At 39.7% G+C, this 13,038-nt stretch overlaps 1 protein-coding gene across 1 annotated transcript in view; it reads right to left on the reverse strand.

Annotated features, from left to right (window-relative positions):
- Positions 1-2,422: 2,422 nt before the first annotated feature.
- The window catches only part of LOC105540069 (sulfotransferase 1C4-like), a 34,641-nt gene continuing 24,025 nt past the window's right edge, over positions 2,423-13,038 (reverse strand). Inside the window, exons 6-7 of the mRNA XM_011980558.1 lie at positions 3,954-4,128; positions 2,423-2,538 (exon numbers count right to left, since the gene is read on the reverse strand). Coding sequence (XP_011835948.1) covers positions 2,423-2,538; positions 3,954-4,128 — 291 coding nt within the window. The remainder of the gene's footprint in view (positions 2,539-3,953; positions 4,129-13,038) is intronic.

A 13,038-nucleotide genomic window follows, 5' to 3' on the forward strand; every position in this document is an offset into this window, starting at 1 on the left:
AGAATTCAGTGATATTTCTCCTATTTGCTTTTGAAAGAGGAGAAAAATAGCTCTGTTCCGTCCGGCTCACCAGCGGCCAGTTCAAAGTTACCTCTCTTGTTCCCTGAACATTGCTGTTATCCTGTTCTTTTTGCAAGATGCCCAGATTTCATGTTGTTCAAACACACATGCTCTACAAACAATTTGTGCAGTTAACACAATCATCACAGGGTCCTGAGGTGACATTCATCCTCCTCAGCTTAAGTGTCCTTGAAATCTTCACAATTTATGTTCAGAGATTGCAGTAAATACAGGCATAATAAATTATAAAAGTATTAATTTGGGGAACTAATAAATGTCCATGAAATCTTCACAATTTATGTTCTTCTGCTGTGGCTTCAGCCAGTCCCTCCGTTTGGGGTCCCTGACTTCCTGCAACACCCATTAGCTCTCAAGTTTCATCTTTTAGGGAGGAAAAAGCTCTCCATGTCCAATGGTCCTGTCCATGCCTAGTCCTGTCACCTATAACCATTATCAAGCAGTGCAGGGCAGATTAATTCGAAGAGAATAGCAGTTAACATCCCATAGTGCCAAACCTGTTCTTAGCTGAAAGGGACTTTACCAAGAGGGACCTCTAAACCCCTAAATTGGGCCTCTAACCCAAGGTCAGTCAAGTGTCCATGCCTTTTAAGAACAGTCTCTAACCCGCTCTGTCTTAGAAGAGACTCTAACTCCCCTAAGTTGGGCCTCTAACCCAATCCCATCCTTTACCTAGCTACTCCACCACTTATCCAAAGTTGGTCAATCAGTGCTGCAGTCTATTTCCTTTGGATAGGAGGGGTCTTCTCAGTATCATCCCTTTAAGGTTAGCCAGAAAGGTTTTACTGGAGCCCATCACTTACCAAAAGTTAAGTCATTGAGTCAGCAGTTTCGGCACTATTGTTGCTTCCATGGTTGCCAGAAAGATGTTACAGGAAAGGGGTATTGATCCAGACCCACAGAGAGGGTTCTTGGATGTTGCACAAGAAAGAATTCAGGGCAAGTCCATAGAATAAAGTGAAAGCAAGTTTATTAAGACAGCAAAGGAATAAAGAATGGCTACTCCATAGAGCAGGGCCAACAACTGCTGGTTGCCCATTTTTATGGTTATTTCTTGATTACATGCTAAACAATGGGTGGATTATTCATGCCTCCCCTTTTTAGACCAATAGGGTAACTTCCTGATGTTGCCATGGCATTTGTAAACTGTCATGGCGCTGGTGGGAATGTAGTAGTGAGGATGACCAGAGGTCACTCTCGTGGCCATGTTGCTTTCAGTGGGTTTCAGCCGGCTTCTTTACTGCAAGCTGTTTTATCAGTAAGGACTTTATGACCTGTATCTTGTACCGACCTCCTATCTCATCCTGTGACTCAGAATGCCTCAGCAGGTCTCTGCCTCATTTTACCCAGCCCCTATTCAAGATGCAGTTGCCCTGGTTTACACACCTCTGACACAGGGGTTGGGGGAAATGATAGAACTACATTCTCTTTTTCCTAAATATTGCTCTGCTTCTTGCTGCCTTTGGGTTTTGTCCCTGGAGACTTACTTCATTGGGCCTTAAAGGATTTCTGGGTCTCAGGAGAGACCCCTGAAATGGGTGTCCCTAAGATTTTTAGAAGTAAGCTATTAAGTAGGGCAAACTTGAACTCTTGAGGAAGAGGAGACATGAATGTTGACTGTGCTGAATGTGAAATGTGTGCTTTGAGGCCGGAGCATGGACTGTTGAAAAATATCCAAGGCTGCATATCTTAATTTCCACTGTTGCTTTCCTGGGACTCCATGCCATACAACTTTGTTTATTCTCCTCTTTGATCCCTCTGCACCAACAGTCTAGTGTAGTGCTTACCTGGTAATAACAGCTGTGCTCATGCTGTGATCTTTTATTAGGCTGTGCCTTTCTTAGGGGTAAGGATCTTATTCTTATCATCTTTTGGTGCTGCCCATTGCCTGGCATGAAAAAGGTGCTCAGAATATGTCTGTTTTCAAATGAATGGGGCTGAAATTTTTGCTAAGTAAGATTATATTGCATAAAACTCTTGCAAGTAATGAAATAGATGTTTTAATTCAAATAAAACTATAAGAAAATACAGAAGGAGAATATATACATGGAACAGAAATGATTAAATATGTTTTATGTATATTACATGTTGAGATGTTGAAATTCACCTAAACCCTAAAAATCTGTGGAGAAGGGAGAAAAACACAAAGCATAATAATTATATAACAAGTCGGATTGTGGATAATCCAAAAAGCAGATCAGAAATTCAAGGATAAAGAATGTTCATGCCTTTGTTTAAAAACTCTTACACTGAGTCAGACAAACCATTAGTGGTATTTGGAAACAGATTTCTTTTTCACTTTGCAGAGGCTAGGGAGAGAATAGGTTTTATCCTCTCGCTGTGTTTATTTGAGTCCCATGCAAAATGACAGTGAAGTGTCAGCCATATTTTTCTCATGGTGTTCATTAAATTGCTTGTTCTGAGCTTCAGTGAACTGATTTTTCCAATCTCCCACAACTCCTGCAAAGAGTAATGCAGAGCATATTCAATGATATTTTCATAAACTTTGACTATTTTGGATTTAGATAATCTCATGCCTCTCAATACTTAGATTGCTTATATAGATATTAACACATTGTCCTGCTGACATTGAAATGAGAAAAGAAGTCACAGGTATGATTACTCCATTTCATAGGTGAGGTATTTGTAAATAGCAAGTTTTATGTTTCAGTAAAGCCTGAACTCTAGATCACAGGTTCCCTAATTATCTGCACTTCTCTACTGTACCAGCACTTTCTTAAACCTCAATACATCTAACATTCTATTCAAGTTAGTGAGACCTAATTTTCTTACCCTCTCTTCAGAGGTCACCGAATGACCACATTCTCAGAGTATCATATGCTCCTTCCATCTGTGCCTCTAGTTCAGGCAAAATTCTCAGTTGAACACAACTGAGAATTCTCCTTTCCTATCTAAATTCTCATTGCTGTAAACATATCATTAAATTAAAGTAATAGAATATGAAGGAATGGTAGGATTGGCTAACTTTGTTTTATACTTATGCAATAGAGTATTCAATTTTTTTTTGGCTTCAACAGCCAAAAATTGTCAGACAGCTGACAGCAAGCTATTTTTCTTCTATTTGCCCCATAGTATTGAATCTATTTAGGCACTTTGAGCTGTATAACGTAATTTTCATATGTGCTATGTAAATTTGCTTAATTGTCTATGAGTAATACCATCACATCACTTACCAGTTGGTTTAAAAGAAAACTAGGCTAATTGATTAAATTAGAGTGGATACTTCTCCAATAAGCCTTGGATTTTTGCTTACTTTTTAAAAAAAAGGTACTAGATAATTTTTTTTAAAGTTACCAAAATAAAGAGAATGAAACAAAATTTGTCTTCATTTAAGGAGCCAACCATTGGATAGTGGAGGGTGCTCAATGGGCTGGAGGCTGAATCCTGGTCTGGCTAGCCTCTGACAATGATGACTCATAGTCCTACCTTGGCCATTCTGTGAGATGACACAGACTGAGTAACACTCGAAGCGCCACCCTCTGACTCCTACGGCCAACAACATTTGCCACTATCTCCCAGAATATATTGGGAGGAACACTTGTTTCATGGAGATTAATAGGCTTTACTGGAGAAAGAATTTTTGGTCACATACATTTTTGAAGCTTTGAGTTATGCAGAGTTAAACCAGTTTCCTTGCAGAAACTATAATATGCTTCAAAGGGTGTAGGGCAAGGTGTGTAGTGTCCCACACTTCTCTGATGGTGAAGCACGTGCTCTCAGAATAAAGCTTTGAACAACTCACTTCAGGAAACACTGTAAACAGTGGTTTCAACTAGCTTGAACGTGGGAAGACATTGATAAATTGATATTATTTATTCTGTTGTCAGAAGAAAGAGAAAGCAACTATACATCACCTTTTCTCAAGAATGGAGAGAGATTATGATTCATTTTAATTTCATTTATGTAGTTGGTCATGGGGTTCTTTTTCATTACATCAAATGAAGTGTTATAGACAATTTTGTCTAAAATCTCTTCTTTTAGGTTCTTCCCAAGGAATTCCATTATCTTTCTAATTTCACGTTTTGGATCCTGTTGGGGAGAGTAGAAGAAGAGAGCTCTCTAACAAAGGAAAAAATATAACAACAGTCAAACCTTAAAGAATTATGGGAATAATGGTTAAAATATTTTAAACAATGTCAGTTTATGTTTAAAAGTAATTTTGAAATGCTTTGCTTATTAACATATGCAGATCTGTAAATGTCAGTTCAACAAATATGGCAATCTTAAAGTGCAGTGATATGCAAACAAGTGTGTTTGTTCCTGTGCTGTAGCTGATGTTAAGGGGACATGCTGAGAACGGTTTCATCTGGGAAGTTTAATGTTTTACTGGGAAGTATAATATTTTACTCACTTTCATTGTTAGCGGATAAGAAGTTATTTGGGAAAAACATCACAAGACAGCTGAAAAATTCTGAAGAGAAAAGACACAAACTCTTGGGAGCTCTATCACCTGAGAAACTCAAGTACTCATCCTGGAAGACGTAGGGCAAGATTATATTGCCTTTCTACTGCTGCAGCTGGTGGTCTCTTGAAAGGTCTACCTCCTGGCTGGAGGCCATGCAACTCAAGTCATTATAGCAACTCATAACAGAACAACCCTGCTCCAAAGAAGGAGAAAAAACAACAGCTAACTCCACTGCCCACATCACCCTGGCTAACCAGAAGTCTTGAGTCTGTCCATGTGGCAACTTCATTGCTAGCATAACCAGCATTCAAGAAAACCAGTGCACTAAACAAAACTACGAACAAGGACTCCTACAGAGTTCATTTCACTCCCTTGCCACCTCCATCACAATAGGTGCTGGTATCCATTGCTGAGACACCTGAAGATGGATCACATCACAGGACTCTCTGCAGACACTCCCCAGTGTCAGCCCATAGCCTGGTAACTCTATTCGGTGGTTAGGCCCAGAAGGGCAATAACAATCACTGCAGTATGGCTCTCAGAAAGCCCTAATCTTAGAGGAAAAGCAGGGAGAGCACCACATCAAGGAGTTACCCTGTGGGACAAAAGAATCTGAACAACAGTCCTTGGATTCCAGATCTTTCCACTGAAAGAGTCTACCCAAATGAGAAGGAACCAGAAAAGTATTTCTGGTAGTATGACAAAACGAGGTTCTGTAACATCCCTAAAAGATCACACTAGTTCTCCAGCAATGAATCCAAACCAAGAAGAAATCTCTGAATTACCAGAAAAAGAATTCAGAAGATTGATTATTAAGCTACTCAAGAAGATACCAGAGAAAGATAAAAACCAATTTAAAGATATTTAAAAAATTAGAGGATATGAATGAAAAAGTCTCCAGAGAAATAGATATCATAGGGAAAAGACAGTCAGAACTTCTGGAAATGAAAGACACACTTAGAGAAATGGAAAATATACTGGCAAATTTCAACAATAGAATTGAACAAGTAGAAAAAAGTAGTTCAGAACTTGAAGGCAAGGCTTTTGAATTAACCCCATTCAACAGAGACAAAAAAGAACCAAAAAATGAACAAAGCCTTCAAGAAATTTGGGATTATGTTAAACAAAAATAAGAATAATTGGTGTTCCTGAAGAAGAGAAATCTAACAGTTTGGGAAAGTTATTTAAGAGAATAATCGAGAAAAATTTCCCTGGTCTTGCTAGAGATCTGGACATCCAAATACAAGAAGCTCAAAGAATACCCACGAAATTCATTGTGAAAAAAATCTTCACCCAGGTACATAGTCATCAGGTTATCTAAAGTCCAGACAAAGTAACGATTTTTTTTTTTTTTTTTTTGATATGGTCTTTTGCTCTTGTCGCTCAGGCTAGAGTGCAATGAATGGCATGGTCTTGGGTCATCGCAACCTACACCTCCCAGGTTCAAGCGATTCTCCTTCCTGCCTCAGCCTTCCAAGTAGCTGGGATTACAGGCATGCAGCACCACGCCCCACTACTTTTGCATTTTTAGTAGAGATGGGGTTTCTCCATGTTGGTCAGGCTGGTGTTGAACTCCAAACCTCAGGTGATCCACCCGCCTTGGCCTCCCAAAGTGCTGGGATTACAGGCATGAGCCACCATGCCCGGCTAGAATCTTAAGAGCTGTGAATCAAAAACATCAGTTAACCTATATAGAAAAACCTATTGGATTAATGCAGATTTCTCAGCAGAAACCTTGCAAACCAGAAGGGATTGGGGTCCTACCTTTAGCCTCCTTAAACAATATAATTAACAGCCAAGAACTTTGTATCTAACAAAACTAGCTTTGTAATGAAGGAGAGATAAACTCTTTTTCAGACAAACAAATGTTCAGGGAATTCAGCGCTTGCAGAGTGCTGGCAAGCTCTGCAAGACATGCCAAAAGGAGTTCTAAATCTTGAAACAAAACCTTAAAATACGCAAAAATAGAACCTCCTTAAGGCATAAACCTCACAGGACCTATAAAACAATAACACAGTGAAGAAAGCCCAAAGTATTCAGGCAACAACTAGCATCATGAATAGAACGGCACCTCAAATCTCATTACAGACATTGAATGTAAATGACCTACAGGCTCCACTTACAAGATACAGAATGGCAGAATGGATAAAAATCCACCAACCACGTATCTCCTGTCTTCAAGAGACTCACCTAACACATAAAGACTCATATAAACTTAAGGTAAGGGGGTGGAGAAAGATAATCCATGAAAATGGAAACCAAAAGTGAGCAGGAGTAGCTATTCTTATATTGGACAAAACAGACTTTAAAGCAACAACAGTTAAAAAAGACAAAAGGGAAGATGGTCAAATAGGAACAGCTCTGGTCTACAGCTCCCAGTGAGATCGATGCAGAAGATGGGTGATTTCTGCATTTCCAACTGAGGTACCTGGTTCATCTCATGGGGACTGGTTGGACAGTGGGTGCAGCTCACGGAGGGTGAGCTGAAGCAGGGCAGGGTGTCACCTCACCCAGGAAGTGCAAGGGGTCAGGGGATTTCCCTTTCCTAGCCATGGGAAGCCATGAGTGACTGTACCTCGAGGAGCGGTACACTCCTGCCCAAATACTGCAATTTTCCCACTGTCTTTGCAACCGGCAGACCAGGAGATCCCCTCCTGTGCCTGGCTTGGCAGCTCCCACACTCATGGAGCCGTGTTTGCTGCTAGCGCAGCAGTCTGAGATTGACCTGGGACGTGGTTGCTTGGTGGGGGGAGGGGCATCCACCATTGATGAGGCTTGAGTAGATAATTCCATGCTCACAGTGTAAACAAAGTGGCAGGGAAGCTCGAACTGGGTGGAGCCCACCACAGCTCAGCAAGGCCTAATACCTCTCTAGATTCCACCTCTGGGGGTAGGGCATATCTGAACAAAAGGCAGGAGACAGCTTATCCAGACTTAAACATCCCTGTCTAACAGCTCTGAAGGAGGAGTGGATCTGCCAGCATGATGTTCGAGCTCCAATAATGGACAGACTGCCTCCTCAAGTGGGTCCCTGAGTCCCATGTAGCCTGACTGGGAGAAACCTCCCAGTAGGGGCCGACAGACACCTTATACAGGCAGGTGCCCCTCTGGGATGAAGCTTCCAGAAGAAGGATCAGGCAGCAATATTTGCTGTCCTTCAGCCTCCACTGGTGATACCTAGGCAAACAGGGTCTGGAGTGGACTTCCAGCAAACTTCAACAGACCTGCAACTAAGGGGCCTGTTAGAAAATTCCAAAAACCAGAAGGCCTCTTCTCCTCCAAAGTATCACAGCTCCTCACTAGCAAGGGAAGAAAACTGGACAGAGAATGAGTTTGATGAGTTGAGAGAAGTAGGCTTCAGAAGGTGGGCAATAACAAACTTCTCCAAGCTAAAGGAGCATGTTCTAACCCATTGCAAGGAAGCTAAAATTCTTGAAAAAAGGTTAGATGAATGGCTAACTAGAATAAACAGTGCAGAAAAGAGCTTAAATGACCTGACGGAGCTGAAAACCACAGTACAAGAACTTGGTGAAGCATACACAAGCTTCAGTAGCCAATTTGATCAAATGGAAGAAAGGATATCAGTGATTGAAGATCAAATGGAATAAAGTGAGAAGACAAGATTAGAGAAAAAAGAGTGAAAAGAAATGAACAAAGCCTCCAAGAAATATGGGACTATGTGAAAAGACCAAGTCTACGTTTGCTTGGTGTACCTGAAAGTGACCGGGAGAATGGAACCAAGTTAGAAAACACTCTTCAGGATATTATCCAGGAGAACTTCCCCAGTGAAGGAGAAATAAAATCCTTTACAGACAAGGAAATGCTGAGAGATTTTGTCATCACTAGGCCGGCCTTACAAGAGCTCCTGAAGTAAGCAGTAAACATGGATAGAAACAACCGGTACCGGCCACTGAAAAAACATGCCAGATTATAAAGACCATTGTTGCTATGAAGAAACTGCATCAATTAACAGGCAAAATAATCAGCTAACATCATAATGACAGGATCAAATTCACACATAAAAATATGAACCTTAAATGTAAATGGGCTAAATGCCCCAGTTAAAAGACACAGACTGGCAAACTGGATAAAGAATCAAGACTCATTGGTGTGCTGTATTCAGGAGACCTATCTCATGTGCAAAGACACACATAGGCTCAAAATAAAGGGATGGAGGAATATTTACCAAGCAAATGGAAAGCAAAAAAAAAAAAATGCAGGGCATTGCAATCCTGGTCTCTGATAAAACATACTTTAAGCCATCAAAGATCAAAAGAGACAAAGAAGGCCATTACATAATGGTAAATGGATCAATTCAACAAGAAGAGCTAACTATCCTAAACATATATGCACCCAATACAGGAGCACCCAGATTCATAAAGCAAGTTCTTACAGACCTACAAAGAGACTTACACTCCCACACAATAATAATGTTAGACTTTAACACCCCACTGTCAATACTGGACAGATCAACAAGACAGAAAATTGACAAGGATATCCAGAACTTGAACACAGCTCTGGACCAAGCAGACCTAAGAGACATCTACACAACTCTCCACCCCAAATCAGCAGAATATACATTCTTCTCAGCATCACATCACACTTATTCTAAAATTGAGCACATAATTGGAAGTAAAACATTCCTCAGCAAATGTAAAAGAACAGAAATCACAACAAACTGTCTCTTAGACCACAGTGCAATCAAATTAGAACTCAGGATTAAGAAACTCACGCAAAACTGCACAACTACATGGAAACTGAACAACCTGCTCCTAAGTGACTACTGGGTAAATAACAAAATAAAGGCAAAAATAAAGCTGTTCTTTGAAACCAATGAGAACAAAAACACAACGTACCAGAATCTCGGACACATTTAAAGCAGTGTATAGAGGGAAATTTATAGTGCACTAAATGCCCATAAGAAAAAGCAGGAGAGATATAAATTTGACACCCTAACATTACAATTGAAAGAACTAGAGAAGCAAGAGCAAACAAATTCGAAAGCTAACAGAAGACAAGAAATAACTAAGATCAGAGCAGAACTGAAGGAGATAGAGGCACAAAACCCTTCAAAAAAATCAATGAATCCAGGAGCTGGTTTTTTGAAAAGATCAACAAAATAGACCAATTGCAAGAGTAATAAAGAAGAAAAGAGAGAAGAATCAAATAGACGCAATAAAAAATGATAAAGGGGATATCACCACCAATCCCACAGAAATACAAACTGCTGTCAGAGAATACTATAAACACCACTATGCAAATAAACTAGAAAATCTAGAAGAAATAGACAAATTCCCGGATACATACACCCTTCCAAGACTAAACCGGGAAGAAGGTGAATCTCTGAATAGACCAATAACAGGTTCTGAAATTGAGGCAATAATTAATAGTCTACTAACCAAAAAAAGTCCAGAACCAGACAGATTCACTGCTGAATTCTACCAGAGGTACAAAGAGGAGCTGGTACTATTCCTTCTGAAATTATTCGACCAATGGAAAAAGAGGGAATCCTCCCTAACTCATTTTATGAGGCCATTATCATCCTGATACCAAAGCCTGGCAGAGACACAACAAAAGAAGAGAATTTTAGGCCAATATCTCTGATGAACATTGATGCAAAAATCCTCAATAAAATACTGGCAAACCAAATCCAGCAGCACATCAAAAAGCTTATCCACCATGATCAAGTCGGCTTCATCCCTGGGCTGCAAGGCTGGTTCCACATATGCAAATGAATAAATGTAATCCATCACATAAACGGAACCAATGACAAAATCCACATGATTATCTCAATAGATGCAGAAAAGGCTAAAAACTCCCAAAAAACTAGGTATTGATGCAATGTATCTCAACATAATAAGAGCTATTTATGACAAGCCCACAGCCAATATCATACTGAATGGGAAAAAACTGGAAGCATTCCCTTTGAAAACTGGCACAAGACAAGGATGCCCTCTCTCACCACTCCTATTCAACATAGTATTGGAAGTTCTGCCCAGGGCAATCAGGCAAGAGAAAGCAATAAATGGCATTCAAATAGGAAGAAAGGAAGTTAAATTGTCTCTGTTTGCAGATGACATGATTGTATATTTAGAAAACCCCATCATCTCAGCCCCAAATCTCTTCAGGCTGATAGGCAACTTCAGCAAAGTTTCAGAATACAAAATCAATGTGCAAAAATCACAAGCATTCCTATACACCAATAACAGACAAACAGAGAGCCAAATCATGAGTGAACTCCCATTCACAATTGCTTCAAAGAGAATAAAATATCTAGGAATACAACTTACAAGGGATGTGAAGGAGGTCTTCAAGGAGAACTACAAACCACTGCTCAACAAAATAAAAGAGGACACAAACAAATGGAAGAACATTCCATGCTGATGTATAGGAAGAACCAATCTCGTGAAAATGGCCTTATTGCCCAAAGTAATTTATAGATTCAATGCTATCCCCATCAAACTACCACTGACTTTCTTCACAGAATTGGAAAACAAACTACTTTAAACTTCATATGGAACCCAAAAAGAGCCTGTATAGCCAAGACAATCCTTCACAAGAAGAACAAAGCTGGAGGCATCACGCGACCTGACTTCAAACTTTACTACAAGGCTACAGTAACCAATACATCATGGTACTGGTACCAAAATAGATATATAGACCAATGGAACCTAACGGAGGGCTCAGAAATAACATCACACATCTGCCACCATCTGATCTTTGACAAACTTGACACACACAAGCAATGGGGAGAAGATTCCCTATTTAATAAATGCTGTTGGGAAAACTGGCTAGCCATATGCAGAAAACTGAAACTAGACCCCTTCCTTACACCTTATACAAAAATCAACTCAAGATGGATCAAAGACTTAAACATAAGACCTAGGACCATAAAAATCCTAGAAGAAAACCAGGCCAATACCATTCAGGACATAGGCATGGACAAAGCCTTCATATCTAAAACACCAAAAGCAATGACAACAAAAGCCAAAATTGGCACATGGGATCTAATTAAACTAAAGAGCTTCTGCACAGCAAAAGAAACTATCATCAGAGTTAGCAGGCAACCCACAGAATGGGAGAAAATTTTTGCAATCTATTGATCTGACAAAGGGCTAATATCCAGAATCTACAAATAACTTAAAAAAAAATTTATAAGGAAAAAGCAAACAACCCCATCAAAAAATGGGCAAAGGATATGAACAGACACTTCTCAAAAGAAGGCATTTCTGCAGTCAACAGACATATGAAAAAGTGCTCATCATCACTGGTCATTAGAGAAATGCAAATCAAAACCACAATGAGATACCATCTTGTGCCAGTTAGAATGGCCATCATTACAAAGTCAGGAAACAACAGATGCTGGAGAGGTTGTGGAAAAACAGCAACACTTTTACACTGTTGGTGGAAGTGTAAATTAGTTCAACTACTGTGGAAGACAGTGTGGCGATTCCTCAAGGATCTAGAAGTAGCAATCACATTACTGGGAATATACCCAAAGGATTATAAATCATTCTATGATAAATACACATGCATACATGTGTTTATTGTGGCACTATTCCAATAGCAAAGACTTGCAACCAACCCAAATGTCCATCAGTGATCGAATGGATTAAGAAAATGTGGCACATATACACCATGGAATCCTACGCAGCCATAAAAAAGAATGAGTTCATGTCCTTTGCAGGGACATGGATAAAGCCGGAAACCATCATTCGCAGCAAACTATCACAAGATCAAAAAACCAAACACTGCCTGTTCTCATTCATAAGTGGGAGTTGAACAATGAGAACACATGAGACACAGGGAGGGGATCATCACACACTAGGGCCCGTGGGTGTGGGGGCTTGGGGAGGGATAACATCAGGAGAAATACCTAATGTAGGTGATGGGTTGATGGGTGCAGCAAACCACCATGGCACATGTATTTCTATTTAACAAAACTGCATGTTCTGCATATGTAACCCAGAAGTTAAAGTATGATAATAATAAAAGAAGACAAAAGGGACAGTATACAATCATGAAAGGACTAGCCAAATAGGAAAATATCACAAACCTAAATATATATGCACCTAACACTGGAGCTCCCAATTTTATAAAGCAATCACTACTGGACCTGAGAAATGAGATAAATGGCAACACAATAGTAGCGGGGGACTTCAATACTCCACTGACAGCACTAGACAGGTCATCAAGACAGAAAATCAACAAACAAACAATGGATTTAAACTATATCCTAGAACAAATAGACTTAACAGACATTTACAGGACATTCTATGCAACAACTGCAGAATATAAATTCTTTTTATCAGCACATGAAACATTCTCCAAGACAGACCTTGTAATAGGCCACAAAATAAGCCTCAATAAATTTAAGAAAACTGAAATCATATCGGTCTCTCAGACCAAGTGGAATAAAACTGGAAATTAACTTCAAAAGGAATCTGCAAAGCTATACGAATACATGGAAATTAAATACTCTTTTCTTGAATGATCCTTGGGTCAACAATGAAATCAAGATGGAAATTAAAAAA

The sequence above is a fragment of the Mandrillus leucophaeus genome, unplaced genomic scaffold (genome assembly GCF_000951045.1).
Source record: "Mandrillus leucophaeus isolate KB7577 unplaced genomic scaffold, Mleu.le_1.0 Scaffold214, whole genome shotgun sequence".
Lineage (NCBI taxonomy): Eukaryota > Metazoa > Chordata > Mammalia > Primates > Cercopithecidae > Mandrillus > Mandrillus leucophaeus.